This window comes from Abramis brama (genome assembly GCF_963993115.1).
Source record: "Abramis brama genome assembly, chromosome: 19".
NCBI classification, from domain to species: domain Eukaryota; kingdom Metazoa; phylum Chordata; class Actinopteri; order Cypriniformes; family Leuciscidae; genus Abramis; species Abramis brama.
This window is the reverse complement of record NC_139981.1, coordinates 8,436,077-8,455,737: the sequence shown is the minus strand read 5'-3', so window position 1 is coordinate 8,455,737 and position 19,661 is coordinate 8,436,077. Positions and strand designations below refer to the sequence as shown.

At 38.4% G+C, this 19,661-nt stretch overlaps 2 protein-coding genes across 2 annotated transcripts; both read right to left on the bottom strand.

The window, feature by feature from the left end:
- Positions 1-183: 183 nt before the first annotated feature.
- On the bottom strand, positions 184-3,711 carry neff2 (neuronal intermediate filament family member 2). The gene is made up of 3 exons (XM_084092418.1): positions 2,594-3,711; positions 1,617-1,741; positions 184-1,441 (listed from the first exon to the last, which is right to left on the bottom strand). Exons 1-3 carry the CDS (start codon positions 3,572-3,574, stop codon positions 1,381-1,383), a joined length of 1,167 nt encoding a protein of 388 aa, XP_083948544.1. The 5' UTR covers positions 3,575-3,711; the 3' UTR covers positions 184-1,380.
- On the bottom strand, positions 3,609-18,299 carry LOC311069340 (uncharacterized protein). Its single transcript, XM_084092413.1, has 14 exons — positions 18,222-18,299; positions 16,026-16,127; positions 15,664-15,759; positions 15,452-15,553; positions 14,990-15,076; positions 6,872-7,033; positions 6,649-6,732; positions 6,412-6,549; positions 5,580-5,678; positions 5,273-5,356; positions 5,033-5,125; positions 4,850-4,961; positions 4,564-4,618; positions 3,609-4,284 (listed from the first exon to the last, which is right to left on the bottom strand). The coding sequence occupies exons 1-14, from the start codon at positions 18,292-18,294 to the stop codon at positions 4,174-4,176; spliced, it is 1,398 nt and encodes a 465-aa protein (XP_083948539.1). The 5' UTR covers positions 18,295-18,299; the 3' UTR covers positions 3,609-4,173.
- Between the last annotated feature and the right edge of the window lie 1,362 nt (positions 18,300-19,661).

The following is a 19,661-nucleotide window of genomic DNA, read 5'->3' as shown; positions in this document are numbered from 1 at the left end:
AATAACTGGCTCAAAAGAGCCACTTGCATGTTTCTTGAATGAACTAAAAGAAGCCAGTTCAAGTCGTTCAGCATTAATTGAAAACCTGATTATCCATCATATCCAGCATAAATATTCCAAAGAGGTTTTAATAAGCAAGTTTCTGACTGTCTTGCACACAGGCTCACACTCAAACACACAGCAGAAGAGGTACTGTTGCTTTATTCAGCATGTATTTAGGTACAAACAAACAGCACCATTCAGTTCAGAGACTGTCATGATAAACAGACTCGGTTTCTTGTTCATTTTCAAATTACTGATAATTGACTAACATTATAACTAAGATGACACAACAAAAGCAGATGAGAGCCAGTTGTATTTTAACCACAAGTCTAAAAACTCCAGTTCTAGAGCTTTTATTATTACTCTCGATTTTTCAGTCATGCTTTTATCATGTCAAACATTGTAAATGCTAAAGCAAAATAATCAAATATCCTCAACAAAACAAACATATGAGAAGCAGAACACAGACAGATAGCAAACTAAATGTTATGCTACTACAACGTTTACAAAAAAATAATACATTCTAACCTAACTAACATAGCTAAAACATAACTTGCACTTAATACATATAATCTAAAGAGCCAGGGATGGTGGACAGTGTCCTGATGGCTGATTCTTGGTCTAATTTCAAATGAACAAATTGGCTTTAGTCTATTCCTAGCATCCAAAGCAAGCTGAGATCAAACAGCGATTCACCTCAACAAACAATTGGTTAAAAGTTTGCATATAGGGGATCATTGGTGAATCAGATGCTCAATGGGTGCTGGGAATCAAACAAAGAAGTTACAATTTAGTGAAAATTTCAATGGATTTATTTGCAGAACCGTATAGTATATAGTGTTCTTGGACTGGAACCTTCTATGGTCCTCCACGAGAATCGGCCAACATGACACTGAGCTCTGGCTGAGTGAGTGCTGCCCCTAGTGATGTCTCCAAGGTGGTCATTTTTCCATTTCGAGTGTAAAGAAGAAGGGGGACCTCCTTATGTGTACCTCTTGTGTGACACAAGGGCTCGTCTGACTTGAAAGCAATGATATGCTGAGGCTTAGTTTCATGGTTGGATGGTGTAATTTGGGTGTAAGTGACTAATAAAGAACTAGGATCGGAGGTTAAAACAATGGTTATGGATGTGATTTTGACAAAGAGGGTCATAAATGGTGGGTCCAGTTTAGTCGTTTTTGGAGAGAAATAGTAGGTTTATTCACCTATCAATATTTGAATCTGGGGGATGATGTTGTAGGTTAGTATTTTAGGATCTTAAAGTGGGTCTCTCCCTCAGCGGTATTCAAAATATGAATATGATGAATGTGAGTTATGATGATTTTGTGTTTTAGGGAGTTAGGCAAGGGCTGGGAAGGTGGAATATGTAAATCGAATTTCTTCTCCCTCCAGGAGTTTCCTGTTAAGGCAAAAATGAAGGTCAGTTCAAAACAAACTACAAATCAATACCCATTTGTGATCTACCATCTAAGTTACTTAATTCAAGTTAGTACTCCCATATTTGTAATTCTATTTTCAATTAACTGTGATTCTGATTAAAGAAACTACAGGTGTCCTTCTGTCAAGAATATTACCTGTAAGCTGCAATTTCAACATCCAAAGCCATCTTCACGTTAAGCAGATCTTGATACTCCCGCAAATAGCGTGACATTTCCTCTTTCGCATCAGCAATGTCGCTCTCTAGGTCATTTATCCTCCCCTAGAAGTTATTCAGAGAAAATTTCAAAGCATCAATTCATGCCTAAAGGATTAACTGACAGAAACATTCCCTCATACTGGATTTGTGCCAGAGATACAGAGTAGTAGCATCATAGATCTAACAGATTTTGCTCAGCAATACCTTTTTCCTCTAGAGTCAGTCTCATTTGTTCTACTCAGTTTGTCAGTCATGACTCAGCACTGATGGAATGAGTCAGCATCAGTAACATTTCTGCAACTATCGTTTGGACATTACAGTGACAAAAGCACAGCAGAAATAGTATTCCATCAATGCTCAATCTGTAGAATAGTAAAGGTCAGCACACTGACTTATGCAAAGACTTAAATGATGAAACAGACTTGATACAGAGACTCGGGAATATGTTTTCTCGTGAGGAAGCACAAAGACTCTAGACAGAGAAAATGTGCAAAAATTGTTTTGTTTTTTTTGCAAAAAAAAAGCTTTTATGGGTACAACAGCTTATCACTGGGGAAGTACCCTTAAAGGGATAACTTTAAACCTTTTTGTCTGTAAAATTATCACAGTAGTACCTTAAAGGTACATTAATATTATTAATATTAATATGTATCTTTTATAGGTAGATACGGTACAAAGTTGTCCTTTTAAGTGTATGGCCTTAGTGACCTTAATGTGCCTTAGTTTTTGCACATTTTGTGTATTATACCCCTAAATACAAATAAAGATTGTTTCATTTATTTTATGTTTATATTAATCTTCTCTTTATCTATAATGTTTCTGCAGTCAATATCAGAATGACTCTGATAGTGCCTCTACAGAGGCATTTATTTGGTTATATTGCAATTATGATAAACGACTGCCAGTGATCTATACCTGGTATTTGGTGACCTCAGTGTTCTGCGTCTTCTCTTGTTCCGCTAGTTGTGCATTCAGTGAATCGATGACGTTCCTCAGTGCTTCGACCTCAGCTGAATGGGACTGCAGCAGCCGCCGGTACTCATTGGTCTCCTCGCGTACCAAGCGCACAGCCTCCTCCTGCTTATCTGTGAGCTCCACTACGCTCGCCACCTTCCCCTGGAACCAAGCCTCTGCGGTTTGCATGTTGCGTCCAGCCAAGGTCTCATACTGCGCTCGGATCTCTCTCAGAGCGGCCGACAGGTCCGGTCTGCTTGTGTCCAGCTCCACGCTGAGGCTGGCGACCTGTAGCTGGACCCTCAGCCCCTCCTGCTCCTCAGCAAACACTTGCTTCAGGAAGTCCATCTCCTTTGTCAGGGAGACAACGCTGGCCTCCGCATCACAGCTGCACAGAGCGGCTTGGCCCGCCTCCTCTCGAAACCTCTGCAGGTCCACCTCGGCCCGGCTACGCAGCCGTGCCTCTTCCTCCCAGCGCGCGTGCAGCTGTGCGTGCGCCTCCCGCAATGCCTCCCTCTGTGCCTCCATACGCGCTTTAGCCTGGGCCTCCTGGTGCAGCTGCTCCCTGAGGCCCCGTACTTCCTGCAGGTAGAGCTGCTGCAAGCGGGACGGCTGACTCTGCCTGCGCCGCAGGGCCTCCAGCTGCAGGAGCAGAACCCGGTTTTGCTGCTCGAGGTGTCGAACCTTGTCAATGTAGGACGCAAAGCGGTTGTTTAGACCCACCAGCTGCTCTCGTTCTTGGGCCCGCAGGTCTAACAGCTCGGCGTTCCCTACGGTCACCTGACTCAGGTCGCTCTGCTCCCAGCGCTGCAGAGGCTCCAAACGCATCGGCCACCTGGAGGAAGACAAGGGCCCCCGGGAGAGCCGATAGGTGGTGGTCCTGGAGTAGGAATGTTCCCTTCTCCGGGAGAGGGAGGAGGAGATGAATGGGTCAAAGCTCATGATGCAGGATTTTTTTGTTTTTTGGTTTGGTTTTCAAATGATGTTAATGTTTTGTTGGTTGAAGAAGTTTTTCTTTTTAAGTCCCCCTTGTTCTGCACACCATTAGTGGAGATGAACCGGCACTGCACCAGTTCAGAAATGCTGCAGAGCAGTCTGCTTTATACAGGACACACATACACACTCTCTCCGCACACACACACACACATAGATCCTCAGCCAATCAACAGCTCAGCAGTGTCATGATGCTGCCGATTGGTTTTGTGTTTCTTTTTTAGCTGGAGTAGCATATCAGGAGGAAGGGCTGATTTATATATTAAAGGGTCACTCTGCATGTTTTCAGTTTGAAATGTTATTCAAATGGCTATATGAGTCTGTGTGTGATAGATACTTTAAAATATGGGAATAAACAATAATGTTAAGGTAAGTTTTTCATATACAATTATTAATACAATTCATTACTCAAAGAATCAGCAAAACAGCATTTAATTGTACAATAATGCTTGATTTTTCTATTGAAATATATAGAATTAAATAAAGTTAGCACAGAAAGGTTAACATTATAGCTCATCATACGTTGTGTTATTGCTTAAACTGAGATTTTAAACCTCTAGTTCTCGCTCTTCCAGGAATGGTGCAGCCTCTGGCTGACATCTTTGAGTTTCAGAAAGGTGAATCTCTGAGAAATTATCTGATGCACCAATGTCTCCTTCCTGTAATGAACACACAGTTATTTCAGGATTTATAGGATAAATGTTAAGAGCAATAAAAGTTTAGTTCCCCATTGAGGAGTTTTTCCACTAGATTCTGTCATCAGAGCCAAGATATTAGGGTAACCTATATTACTGCAATGCAATAACATGCTTTTAAAAAGCGTTTAACATTATTTTAGTCCCTTAATTTTGTTACAGAACAACTAAGTAGTAAACCAAACAACATAAACCTGTGACTTCACTCTTTGCTATCAAATATTCAGCCTCTAAAACAGTTACCTGTGGTGTGCATTGTGTCGCAAAGTCCGTCAGCGCGTTCAGCTCCTTCTGTACACTGAAAGACAATCAATTAACACCTGTACTAATAAACTTGAGCTGTGAAAAAGTTCCATTACTGGGTCATCATATACTGCTGGCTTCAAATCCCACAGGTAAAAAAAAAAGAAAAAGGAAACATTTAAACTTACTCTCTCCCTGAAACTGTCCCTGTAAATCAAGAGTAAAGACAATGACAGTGAGCTGGGTCATTAACATTAACAGCTTTTATACATGATTTAAAACATACCAATGAAACTTACAGTATGCATGGATCTGTAAAACCAGCCACACACCAGACATAATGCTTTCAAACGGCAGCACTATTACACGCAGATCATCCACTGTTCTCTCTCCCTTGTCTAAACAGAAGAATTTAGTGCTCTCTCCAACAGAACCTTACAAAAAATATCGTTTAGGTGTTGACACTTACACACTTGCTGTATTAATTCTGTGGCAAGAGAAACAGAGTTGACCACTGGCAGAACTGCCACCCCATACATGAACAAAGTAGTGTAAATGACATCTGCAAAAGAGGAAATGTAAGAATTACTGCAGAATAAGGATGCATTTTTAAGCCCTACTGATTCATTGAAATTGTTTACGAATGCTTTTGCCACAAAGTAACCAAAAATCTGTATGTTTTCTTGACTTTCTTATCCTCATTTGTTACCAGGAACTGTTCTGGAGAATCGTGAGGGTGCAATCGCAGTCAAGACGTGGAGCAGAACTGTGACAAAGATCCATCCAAAACGCTCTATGATCAATAACACATTATAATAGTCAGGTTACAATTGCTGGAAAGCCATGCTATTGCATAAAAGCTAACAAAAAAAATTAAGAAAATGTTTGAATGACAAATTTGGATGATATATTAGCATAAACCACACAAAACATTTAAGTAACAATGCAAGCAATTTGTTTTGTTTTTTCAAAATGGATAGGGCAAATGATTTTGCTGACATTTGAAACCAACTTACCGTTAGTAAGTTGATACTCCAGAATCTTGTTAACATAATATAAAATAAATGCACTATGCCCGATGAGCGAGACAACCATAACGTTGACCCAAACTAAATCTAGGATAGCGAGAGACAGAAAAATCATCATTTATACAGCCAGCATGTTACTTTAACAAATATAATTTAACACATTCCAAGTGTGTGTGTGTGGGGTGTGGTTTCAAAGCCAGTGCCAAACAGCATTGCTTTTGGAGTATTTGTCTGTAAGCTAATTATTTACTTGTCCTAAAGCAGTGGTTCTCAACCAGGGGCCTTGGGCCTCAGCAAATTTCCAAGGGGACCTTAAGATGACTTAAAATTACATTAAAATGAGCTAAAATGACTTAAAGTCAAGATATTTATTATTTTAATTCAGTCCTCTTTTTTTGTCTCTGAAGAACCAGGATTTCCAAGGTCTTGAAAAAATTTGATATATGAGGTGGCTTCATTTAAAAGTGATTTGTAGATTATTTGTAAATTAATAAAATCTTAAAACTGGGGGCAATTTTAGAATGGCTATGCATTTCTAGTTATGCCAACCTCTAAAATATTTTTTACAAATCTTATCCAGTAAATTATGAACAACTGGCAAATGTATGGGGCCTTTGAATATTGTTGTGGACAACAGGGGGCCTTGAATTCAAAAAGGCTCAGAATCATGTCCTAAAGCATTTTTTTCTGACCACCATTCTGATTTAACAACTAAATGGTTTAATATTCAATTTAAGCGGCCTCACCAGTCAGAGGGAACATTACAAATAAACATTTTGATTTGTGACGTGTAAAAAGAAACATTTGTTTGTGTACTTACAGCATCTCCATATAAGTGCATAAAGTTGATTTTTGTCAAGTTTAGAACAAAGGTACTGTCGAATTGCTGGAATTGGAAGAACTATGAATGAAATGGCAGCAGATATTCCCCCAAAAGCATATGTCATTGTAATCATGTCTGAAAATAAAAACAGACACATTTTAATGACTGTCAGTAAATAAATATCTAAAACAAGAGACAGATCCTGGATAACTTATAAATACAATATCTACTTACATTCATCAACGCTTGTTGATCTAAAGAATAGGAGACGCATTTGAAGAAAGTTGCTTAACTGCATGAGAACATGTCCTAACGACTCTACATGACAAAAATCACACATATGACCATTACACATAACATGCAGCCTAGTGGTTAAAGACCTGAAAATCTGGCCTTGATGTAATTGTAGATGATTTCTAAAGCATTAAAAAAAAAAACAGAATAAATGTTTACATACTTGTTACAAATTGAAGGGAAAAATGAATATCAAAAAAACGTATGAAGAAAACGTTGCTTAAAGCTAGAAGAGATGCTGGCAGGGATGACAGCAGAATAACCCCAACACTGACAACCACAGCTTCACTCCACTGAGATGCATTCCAAAGATCATGAAGAACAGCTACAGAAGAAAGATGATACAAGAATTACATATATCCATAATACAGGCCCAGGTTAATGTATTCTGCAAAATTTAAGTGCCCCAGCAGTCAATAATTGAATCCCTTAAAACTCATCTTTGATTATCAAAATGACATTAAATTATAAGTTTTTTTTCCCTTTGGAAATAAATTCTGTTGAAAATAGCTTGAATGTAACTATTCCATAAATATGCAAATTAGACCCCACCTCCACTCAATCACACCATCTGATCCACTCGGTAAACTGTAGTAAACAGTCAGAAGAAGGAAGAGCGAATTGCGATCATCTACAAGTCGATGTATCTGATTGGTAATGCGTTTTATGTATCGCTCTAGTCTCTACAATGTCGGACAGAGGCTAACGGTAATTGATATGATTAGCCTTTGGCTTGACTACATTATCAAACAGCTAATAATGTGTTTTTAATTATGTAATTTTAATTATATTGTGCTTTTCTCAAACCCAAAGCACTACAACACAGTAATTATAATAAAAACAGTAATACAATTTTTGTTACAAAATACAAAGATTGCTCCTGTCCTGATCGATTGCTCCTGTCTGCCTCGCTGCCTGCTGTGTGAGTTTGTTTGCTTCGGTGCTGTAAGCTCCGTATTTCTTTGTTTTGAACCATCATTTACTACAATTTCTAGTTGTTTATACTACTAAAAACAGCTTACCCAACATCTCAGATTAACCTGACATCGCTAGCTTCCGTTACTACTAGCACAACACGCTAGTAATTCGCTAGCTAGCCTGTTAACGCGCCACCCGTGCGCTCAGTTATTTTTTTTCTTTATTGTTCTCTCGTGCCTTTGAGTTCATAAAAAGCTCAGGTGAGTAAGAATCAGTCAACAAACACGGTGAGTAATGTCTTGTCCTGTTATTGTCACCTGCACTTCATGTCACATGTTTAGCATAGCCTTCTCTGTCGGCAATATAGGATTTATATGTGATAAATGCAAGGAGACAGTTAGGCTGACGGAGAAGATTTCAGAACTAGAGACACGCATCCAAACTTTAATTGAGGATAGTAAGAGTGCTAGAGCTTCAGATACTATTTTGGATGCGCCTAGCATAGTGAACTCTTTACATGATGCGGTTCCGGCTGAATTAGTGCCTGTGCAGCCAGGCAAATGGGTGACAGTGAGGGATCGCTCTAGTCGCGGATCAAAAAAACACACTTCCGTTCCGATTACCATAACAAATCGATTTGCCCCGCTCAGTGAGAATTCTGTTGATTGTGCCCTAGTTATTGGCGATTCTATTACACGGAACATGAAAATAGAGACACCAGCCACCATAGTCACATGTTTGCCGGGAGCCAGAGCGCCTGACATCAAAGCAAATTTAAAAGTGCTGGCTAATGCTAATCGTAAATTCTCTAAGATTATTCTTCACGTCGGCACTAATGATGTTCGACTCCGCCAGTCGGAGATCACAAAAATTAACATTAAAGAGGTGTGTGAACTCGCAAGTATGATGTCAAGCACTGTAATTTGCTCTGGCCCCCTTCCTGTTCGCAGGAGTGATGAGATAGTTAGTAGATTGTGTTCACTGAATCGCTGGCTGTCTAAGTGGTGTCCACTTATTAATATAGAATTCATAGACAATTGGAAAAGTTTTTTGGGCAAACCTGACCTGTTGAAAAGAGATGGTATTCATCCCTCCTGGTGCTGCTCTTCTCTCTAGTAATATGGCATATAGTCTTAGAGCTCAAACATGACAATCTGGGGCTCAGGTCAGGAAGCAGACAGACTGGCTTAACCGACTGTCTGCTAGCGGCCTCGCGTCACCAAGGTCAGATACATCCCATCACATAGAGCCTCTTTCACCTAGATATCATCATATAGAGACTGTGTCTGTTCCCCGAATTTGGAAATCCGTAAAACGTCCAAACCCATCTAAGGTTAAAAATTTAATTGATGTTCAACAAATAAAAAACAGCTTAATATAGATGAGCAAATGATAAAGCTTGGGATGCTGAATATTCGATCCCTTACTCCAAAAGCACTCATTGTTAATGATATGATTTCAGATAATAATCTAGATATGCTGTGTTTGACAGAAACCTGGCTAAAACCAAACGATTACATTACTTTAAATGAGTCCACCCCGCAAGATTACTGTTATAAACATGAGCCTTGTCTGAAGGGCAAAGGGGGAGGTGTTGCTGTAATTTATAGTAATATTTTCAAAACCACTAAGAAATCAAGTTTTAAATATACTTCTTTTGAAGTGTTGGTTCTTAATGTAAAAATATATAGTGTAAACGATAAATCACATTTGAGATTTGTGCTGGCTACTGTATACAGGCCACCAGGGCACCATAAAGATTTTATCAAAGAATTTGCGGACTTTCTATCAGAATTAATATTGACTGCAGATAAAGTACTAATTGCTTAAAGAAAATAGTCCAACGCTGTGGTACAACGAGCACACTCAGGCCCTTAAGAGAGCAGCCAGAAAAATGGAACGCAACTGGAAGAAAACAAAACTAGAGGTATTTCGGATTTCATGGAAGGAGAGCTCGATTACATACAGAGAGGCTTTAAAAGCTGCTAGATCTGCTTATTTTTCAACCCTATTAGAAGAAAATAAACATAATCCTAGGTATTTATTTGAAACAGTGGCTAAACTAACGAAAAAGAAAGCTTCAAGCCCAGAAGTTTCCAAGCAACACAGCAGTAATGACTTATGAACTTCTTCACTTATAAGATTGATAATATCAGGGAGAAAATTATAACTGCAACCGTCTACAACAGTATCGCATCAGGCAGTGCACTGTAGTGTCCCTGAGGAAAAATTTCATTCATTTATTGCTATAGGAGAGGAAGAATTTTGCAAACTCGTTAATTCATCTAAATCGACAACATGTATGTTAGACCCTATACCGACTAAGCTACTGAAAGAGATGCTCCCAGAGGTCATAGATCCTCTTCTTAATATCATTAATTCGTCTTTGCCTCTAGGATACGTACCAAAAAACTTTAAGCTGGCTATGATTAAACCGCTTGTTAAAAAAACACAACTTGATCCTACAGAATTAGTCAATTACAGGCCGATCTCGAATCTACCTTTTCTGTCAAAAATATTAGAAAAGGCAGTATCCTCACAGCTATGTTCCTTTTTAGAAAGAAATGATATCTGTGAGGATTTCCAGTCTGGGTTTAGACCGTACCATAGTACCGAGACCGAGCTCTCATTAGAGTCACAAATGATTTGCACTTATCATCCGATCGTGGTTGTATCTCGCTATTAGTGTTACTCGATCTTAGTGCTGCATTTGACACCATTGACTACAACATTCTTTTAAATAGACTAGAAAACTATGTTGGCATTAGTGGAATTGCACTAGCATGGTTTAAATCATACTTATCTGACCGTTATCAGTTTGTAGCAGTAAATGAAGAGATGTTTTATCGATCACAAGTTCAGTATGGCGTACCACAAGGCTCAGTACTAGGACCGCTGCTGTTCACTCTGTACATGCTACCATTAGGAGATATCATTAGGAAACATGGAATTAGCTTTCACTGTTATGCTGACGATACTCAGCTGTATATTTCTTCAAAACCTAACGAAACTTACAAATTCACAAAATTAACGGAATGCATAGCAGATATAAAAAATTGGATGACTAGTAATTTCCTACTACTTAATTCTGAAAAAACTGAGATTCTAATTATTGGACAAAAAACGTCCTCACGTAATAATCTAGAATACTGTCTAACACTTGATGGCTGCTCTGTTAAGTCTTCGTCGTCAGTTAGGAAACTGGGTGTGCTCTTTGATACCAATCTTTCATTTGAAAGTCACATGTCTAGTATCTGTAAAACCGCATTTTTCCATCTTAAAAATATATCTAAATTACGCCATATGCTCTCATTGACAAATGCGGAACAATTAGTCCATGCGTTCATGACCTCAAGGCTAGATTATTGTAATGCTCTACAGGGTGGTTGCCCTGCACGTTTAATAAACAAATTACAGCTAGTTCAAAACGCAGCAGCTAGAGTTCTTACTAGAACCAGGAAGTATGACCATATTAGCCCGGTTCTGTCAACACTGCATTGGCTCCCTATTAAACATCGTATAAATTTTAAAATATTGCTGATTACTTACAAAGCACTAAATGGTTTAGCTCCACAGTACTTGAGCGAGCTCTTAACGCATTATAGTCCTTCACGTCTATTGCAATCTCAAAATTCCGGCCAGTTAATAATACCTAGAATATCAAAATTGACTGCTGGCGGTAGATCCTTTTCCTGTTTAGCACCAAAACTCTGGAACAGTCTTCCTACCATTGTCCGGGAAGCAGACACACTCTGTCAGTTCAAAGCCAGATTAAAGACACATCTCTTTGACCTAGCATTCACATAACACATTATAGACTTCTATAATCCAATGTTAGGATGCATAGATTAGGTCAGCTGGAACCGGGAACACTTCCCATAAATCCTGATGTACTCGTTACATCATAAGAAGAATGGCATCTACGCTAATTTTAGTGTCTTTGTTTATCCCGAGGTTTTCCCGCAGCCTGCCGGATCCAGGCCGTATCCAGATCTGACAAAGGACCTTCGCCTGGACCCGATGACAACGCAGTGCTGAAGTGCCAACTAGTCTCTCCCTATGGAGGATCCCTTTACCACTCTACAGATAAAGCGTTTTCAGGAAATTCGTTTCGCGTACCTACCCCGAAGTGATAAATAAAATAAAATAAAATTCTGTATCAAAATTTGTAAGGAAAGCCCAGTACTTTGTTTAGGCTTGGTCTGTAGGGATTTCCAAACCTGCGCACATATATTCAAACGTACATAACTATAGAATTAATTCTTGATGCGCATGTGAACGCCATCAGCGTTTCTCACAGGTTCGCGTTTAAAGTCTGTGTAGAGAAAATGGTGTCGTCTTAGCGGCCCCTAATTTAATAACAAATGATCGTTGCGACGGAAGCGAATCAATCAAAACTAACTTTAGCTGGAAATTAACTTTAAAGAACCGCTATAAAGCCAAAACAATCTGTTACCTTAAATTATACGCTTATCTCTGTAAAGCTGCTTTGAAACAATCTACATTGTTAAAAGCACTATAAATGAAGATGACTTGACTTGACTTGACAATTAAAAAACAAGATTACAAATACAACAAAAACAAGCAAAAGAAAAAGACACTCGAAGACAATAAGTAGAATATGAGTCTAAAGAGATTTCTTAAAACAGTCCAGTGTTGCTCGACTCCCCCATAGACTTTAATTTAAATGAGGGCTGCTGAATACAACCAGAAGAGCGAAGAGACCCATGAATGGCCTTATATGTCAGAATCAGAGTTTCAAAATAGATACGTGTCTGTATGGGAAGCCAGTGTAATTGATAAAAGTACAGGGGAAATATGCTGGCAAACAGTTGTTTGAGTCAGTACAGTTGAATTATGAATATTTAGCCGTTTTTTTATTAGGAGGACCAGAGTAAAGTGCATTGCAATAATAAAGCCTAGACATAATAACAGGGTTGCCAACTTTTCATTTTAGCTCGGAGTGAGACTTCTCCAACGGGGGGGGGGGGGGGGGGGGGGTTCTAGTTGTTGTCCCCCCAAAAGTTGTTGTCTAGTTCTCCCCCCAAAAAGTCATAATTTACTCTCTTAAGTTGTTTTAAACCTGAATAAGTTTCTTTCTTCTGTTGAACATAAACGTTATTTGAGACAATGTCGTTAATGTCGAAATTCTATTCAGATCAGTAAATTACCAAACAATCATAAAAGAAAGAAATATTATTTTACCGTCATCGTGAGGTGAAAATGAGGATCCACTCTGCCAGACTTTCATGAAAGTGCTTATCTATAGCACGAAATTTATTTCTCGTACCATTTATTCGCCAAAAATAGTTTTTGCGTGCATATGATACGCACTTTATGGCGTGTAATACGCACGTACTCCACACCCCTAATCCTACCCAAGGGGTTTGCAGTGTTGCAGTGCGTATCATTTGCACGCAAAAAAACAACAACTATTTTTGGCGTATTAATGGCACGATAAATAAAATGTGTCTGTTTATAAATTCAACAGTCTGTAAATTCCTTCAGAAAACAGCGTGTGGCGCACTTGAGCGTCTTTTCAGACGCAAATCTAATTTTAATTACTTTCTAATGGGAGCGGCAGTGCAATACTTTGATTAAATATATATATACCAATATATATTGGTTTTAATGAGAAACCAGGGGACCCCCCAAGGTAATTTTTTTTTGGGCCTTATGGGGGGTCCCGGACCCCCCCAGCCCCCCCTCAATTCGAACACTGAATATAAGACTCAAAAGATAACTTTTAGTCCAGTAACAGGCTTTTAGTGCATGTGCGCGTCGAGTGTACGCGCTCAGTAAAGCGCATATTTGAACAGCTCATCAGCAGCGAATGACACGTTTAACCGGCAAGGCTTTAAAGCACATGCAAATAATTAACTTTTGTGAAGTGCAGTGTCCCGTTCCTCTGCGTTAACATTTGATGTGAATATACGTCGTGCTGCAGTGTAGCAGATGAAGGCGCCGCAACTGATAAAATGCGCAGTTGTAAGACTTTCCCTCTCTGCCGTGCGTGCGCGCGCTATCGGTTGGTTTGCACGACAGTCTCTGTCTCGCATGCGTGTTCGCTCTAGGTTCTGGGAGATTTTTTAACTAATTTGCGCCATAACTAGTGGTCCATCCAGTAGTTAAGAGCCGGAATTGTTTATATTAATTCTGAAATTTAGTGCACATGAGTGAAAAAAAAATACAGCACAGAAGAATGTCTATTTTTGCGTGAGATTTCTTTGTTGAGCGTGAGAGCGTGAGACTGAGGCTGAATGCGTGACTGTCACGCGAGATGCGTGAGAGTTGGCAACCCTGTAATAAAAGACATGAACAAGCGTTTCTGCATCGGGCAAGGAGAGAGAAGTTCTATGTCAGTCTGCCAATATTTCTAAGGTGGACAAAAGCAGTTTTTCGAGACCATTTTAATATGGGCATCGAATGTCAACTTTTTCCCAAACATACATACTTGGAAACTATCAATGAGATAGGATTTAAACCAATCAAACACAACACCAGAGATGCCTAACCACCTTTCAGAGAGGATGGAATGGCATACAGTGTCAAAAGCAGCACTAATGTCTAACAAAACTATAATGCTGCAAGCACCGGTGTCAGCATAAGTTAGAAAGTCATTCGTGGCCCAGACAAGAGCGCTCTCAGTGCTGTGTCCTGATCTAAATCCAGAATGAAATGGTTCTAATAGATTATTTATGGACAAATATTTCTGTAACTGACCAACAACAACCCATTTAAGGACCTTAGCCAGGAAAGGTAGATATAGGCCTATAGTTAGATAAGCCTTCAGCATCACACCCAGGCTTTTTAGGAACTGGTGTGATAGCCGCTGTCTTAAGGGCCAATGGAACCTTCCCAGTCATTAGAGAATTATTGGTAATTGCAGTAATAGAAGGGCATACAGATATTAAGCACTTTTTAAGAACCTCGGTAGACAAGGGGTCAAGAGAATGTAGATGAACTCATAGACAATTTTGAAATGTCATCAATACTCAGTAACAAAGTTGTAAAAGAAAAAATGGAAGGTGGATTTTTAAGATAAGTCCCAGGAGCCAGCCAGGTAGAGCCAGATTTAATGGAGCTATACATCTTTTGGACTGTCTCTGTAAAGAATTTATGGAATTCTCAACAGAAGAGATTTTTGCTTTGAGGTTTAACAAGTTTATTGATGTTTAACAAGTTTTGTTGTAAAAGTTCATGTTCAAAGCCCCGCCCCGCACGTTAATGGGATTTGTTACATATTTGTGACGGGCAGCATCAAACTGCAAAACTTGATTTTCACCACAGGAGGTCTTTAGATATTTGAACATAGTAAATTAATAAATTATTTACATTAAGACTTTGAAACTGGCCACCTTACCTGAGCAAAATGCAGTGGAAATCAGAAGATATGCAACAGGAATACCTGTATATTCAATTATTCTGTGAATGAAACCTGGAAAATCAACTGAAAAAGCAAAAAACAAAAACACACACATTTTTTTTTTTAGATTTATAAAACTTTCCAAACATTTAAAATTTGTAAGAATTTCAGAGAACCATATTTTAAATGTAAACCATTTCATAAAAATTAAATCATATTCATATAGTTATATTTACACAATTAGATTAGCCGATTCCATAGTCAGATAACAGCCTCTAATTACTGTAGAATTTTCTGGCAAACTAAGACCTCAGACCTCAAATTTGTGGGCTTATCACAGATCCTCAAAGCACTAAGTAAGATGCATTTATGTACAATGCGATTTGAAATGTATTACATAATATATTTAATACAATGTACAAATCAAACAATGTCTTTCATTAAAATGCACATACATACCAGAAACTGTTGTATTCCAATTATAATAAGGGGCCATAAGAAACAGTAAAATGATCCTTGTCAGATTAATTATTGCACACATTGTTACCTCAACAACAGACCCTGGAAATAAGCAGTAAAAAAAACAAAGTCATCAGAGAAAAAAAAATAAAAAGGTAAATAAAACCTTTGCTGACAATGCATGCAGATTTAGAAAAGTTCATGTCACATACCTTCAATTAAACCCCACAGAATAAATGCAATAGATAAACAGATGTTGGGACAGACAACTTGCAAATAATTTATGTACATAGGCTTTGTCCCAGTATCTGCAGAAGAACATAAACGTCATGTACAATCATTGAGTAAGACTGTTTATTATTGTCTTTTTTAGAGTTGCTCTACAGCAGAAATTAGTTCAATCATTATTCCCGTTTATCACTGTAAGCTGCTTTGAAACAACTTGACTTGATGTTTACATATAAACAGTGATGCAGTGGAAGAATAAAAGAACCACAGTTTAACATCTTATTAATTTACATTAGCAATACATTAATATAACACTTTAAAGCATGTTTCATATTGCTTGGCCTACCTTTTCTGCTTATATAGATTGCGACTGGAATACTTAATACAAAAGTCACAAGGAGGGAAATAAAGCAAAGCATCAGTGTAATGATGTGCAGAGCAGACATTCCTACATGAGAGAGACATAGATTTTACTGGCATTAGATTTAGTTCATGTTAAAAAGAACAATTCGACATAACATTTGATCCAAAAAAAAAAGTTTTCACTATATAGAATTATATAAAAATTACATACTGTTAAATTGTTTGGGGCTGGTAATATTTATTTTTAAATGTTTTTGAAAGAAATCTCTAAGGTTCAACAAGGCAATTTAATACAGTAAAGGCTGCAAAAATACAGTAAAATTGAAAATTTATTGAAATAAAAAAAAGAGGTTTTCTATTTTCATATAATTTAGAATATAATTTATTCCTGTGAAGCAAAGCTGAATTTGCATCATTGCTCCAGTCTTCAGTGTCACATCATCCTTCAGAAATCATTCTAATATGCTGATTTGCTGCTCAAGAAACATTTCTTATTATTATCAGTGTCGAACAGTTGTGCTGAGGTTATTTTAGAATTATTCATATACAATTAATTATTATTATGTATTCGGTTTTCATTTTAGTTTAAATATTAATAGTAATCATTACATGCTTTTGACATTTCTCTTATTTAAAAAAAAAAAGATATATATATATATATATATATATAACTTTTAGTTTTAGTAATTTTAGTACTTTAACTTAAAGACCGTTCGCAAAGACCCGCCCCCTTTAGTTACTGTTGCTATGTCCGACAAGCCACGCACGCCGCTCTCACGCCCCACCATATTCTTACACAGTGAAAAATCTGTGAAAAATACATTGCGGAGCAGAGAGGACAATGACAACGCACTGACAGACAGGACAGACCAGGTTACTTTTGATATGAAACAAGTCTCACCAGGGGCGGACTGGCCATCTGTGTGATCTGGAGCATCACAGAACGGCCGGTACTCCAGGACGGCCGGCGGGCCGGCCCACCACCCGCCACGCACGCAGTCATCACCTGTTTTTTCCCCCCACTAATCTGTTTCACACTCCAGTACTGTAGGTGGCAGCAATGCACCTTTAAGTTGGATGGATGCCAGCTGCACTGGCCGTGGCCGCCAAGTAAGGAAAAGCAAAGACGTTAGATAGAAGCATAGAAACAAGCAAACAATATGCAACGCGGCCGCGGGTAAAAAACGGAAAGAAAAGGGTGTGGCTGAGAAGGCGAGAGAAAAAAAAATTGCGGAATTTAGATACTGAAGCCGCTAAATATCGCAAACTAACTGAAATATTTAGCAGCACAGCCAGCAGCAGCACCTCGCAGTTAAATATTAGCAGCAGTGAAGAAGTGAGCCAGACAGCTATGCAGCAACATGCCACCAGTGATGAGGGACAGAAAGATGAGCTGGTTCCACAGGCAGATCCAGGCCAAGTAAGTATGGAACATGAGAGGAGAAAGAGAGTTACTTGCTAGGGATGATGTTAGGAAGTGATATTCAGGTTGCTACGTTTTTAATGATTACAGTAGTTAAAACAGCTAAACTTCAAAATTTTAGCTGTAAAATGCCACATGCAGTAGCTAATATTAAGAAATATGTTGTGCTTTTACTTTTAAAAATGTTGGTAACGTTACAGTTAATGCTTACAAACTTTGGTTACATTTGTAATGGTGTATTTTCATTTAGATGTGGTATTATTATTTGTGCAGTAAGATTAATTACTGCATAAATTAATTAAGATTATTAAGTAATAAATTCATTTTAAGACAGCATGGAATAGATTGTATAATATGCTGTTATAACAGCATATTATATAATCTATTCCATCCATGCTATCTTTGAATAAAACCTGTTTTTTTTTTTAAATCCATTCGATCTGTTTATTCAGGTTGAGCTTAGACCAAGTCCATTTATATGTGAGTATTCAAGTTAATCTAGAATAATATGCTTTTAACACAACATCTAGTCAACATCAGTGCTATTGCTATAATTTGGATGGTATAGTATCATGAGCCACAATTAAAGTCTTGTGGCACTCATGCCAGGCGTTATTGTTGTTGTCGAGTTTCCGCGCGCCGATTGCTTTGGGCCGGGCCTAGTCAAAGTCCAGGGCCGTTTTTTAGTCCCAGTCCGTCCCTGAGTCTCACCTTTCAAATTTGGTAATTTTTTAAAGAAATTTAAACAATAAATACCGTTTTGTGGCTCTTTAATGTGTCTGACAGATCGCTGTAGAGCCTCAGTTAAAGCTACTCGTGAACCAGTCATCTCTTCCTTCTAGTTAATTTATAGCATCAAATAAACATGAATGAACATAAGAAGGAATGTTGTTTTAACCGCGGAAAGACATCAAACTTGTTTTTCAAGTTTAAATCCTCCAACGTTAATCTACTAACTCTCCTGACTGTTTTGTCGGATAAAAATGGCGGATGGCAGATTATGATTGCTCAGATCGCCTGTCAATCAAACTCCCTGCCAAGGGTCAATTGGACTGCTTAATATTTTTGTAGAAACAATTATTTGAAATAGAAATATTTTAAATGTCTCTGATGTCACTTTTGATCAATTTAATGCATACTTGCTGAACAAAAATTCATTTTTTTCAAAATCTTTTTTTAAAACTTTTGAACGGTACAGTGTATTTCTCAGATGACTTACCCAACCGCCCTATTTCCACAGTAGCAGAGCTCACTGAATATTCTACGTGGACTTCACACATGTATTCTCCCTTGTCGGCAGTCTGGACATTTTTTAGTCTCATTGAGAAGTTGCCTTTGGAAATTTCATCTCTGAAGAACTCTGCTCTGTCGCTGTAGCGCTCGTTAAGCGTTCCTGGGAATATTGTTCCATTTTGGAAAAGCAAGACAGGGACGATGTCTGACTTTTTGTCCACCTTCATCCATGAGACCTCGTCAAAGTGTTGAGGAGGAACATGCGAGTCAACCATGCAATTTAGAACAACCTCCTCACCAACATGTGCAAACACAATTTGATCTTCTCCTGTCACAACTACACGCTCTGTCATAAATAAGACAAATAATCATTCTAAGAACAAAATAGGCATGTTTAAAGACTCTTTTAAAATTGGATACTTACCCACATGTTGAATTGTAACAGGGATTTCCCCAACATCCTGGTCAAAGTAAACTACACATTTGTAGATACCAGTGTCCTCGACTGTTATATTTTCCAACAGGATTGAAAAGTTTCCTTTAAAGATCTGCTCAGGAAAAAAATTTGCTCTGCCCCAGTAAGACGGATACTGAGCCTCGGGTCTGTCCTCACCATTCTGAAACAAGTGCACTAATGCCTCTTCATCTGTCTTCTTCCACTCGACCTCCAGCTCCTCCACAGGTAATGGGGTTTCCACAGAGCAGGGCAGGATGATGGAACCCCCCAGTTGAGCAACCAGAGGCTGAGCAGGTCCTTGAACCAAGAGACCTTGAACCCCTTCAAAAACAAAACATGAAACAACAGCAATTCAGATGGGACTGTAAGTAAAGAACAGTGCACAAGTCATAAACACATAATGCAAGCAAGTATGGAACAAAGCATGTGATCCTTACCTTCAGTTGTAAGAAGAGCTGCTGCTGATATCAAGACTCTAAACATGTTTAAGGTGCACATATCTACAG

Excerpts from the sequence above, each read along its gene's own strand:
- neff2 (XM_084092418.1), bottom strand. The coding sequence starts at position 3,574 with ATGAGCTTTGACCCATTCATCTCCTCCTCCCTCTCCCGGAGAAGGGAA. Across the intron at positions 1,742-2,593 it reads CTGAGGTCACCAAATACCAG|GGGAGGATAAATGACCTAGA; the intron begins GTATAGATCACT and ends AATAACTTCTAG. Across the intron at positions 1,442-1,616 it reads GTTGAAATTGCAGCTTACAG|GAAACTCCTGGAGGGAGAAG; the intron begins GTAATATTCTTG and ends TTGCCTTAACAG.
- LOC311069340 (XM_084092413.1), bottom strand. The coding sequence starts at position 18,294 with ATGACTGGTTCACGAGTAGCTTTAACTGAGGCTCTACAGCGATCTGTC. Across the intron at positions 5,679-6,411 it reads TGCACTTATATGGAGATGCT|ATTTAGTTTGGGTCAACGTT; the intron begins GTAAGTACACAA and ends TCGCTATCCTAG. Across the intron at positions 4,619-4,849 it reads GCATACTGTAAGTTTCATTG|TGTACAGAAGGAGCTGAACG; the intron begins GTATGTTTTAAA and ends ATTGTCTTTCAG.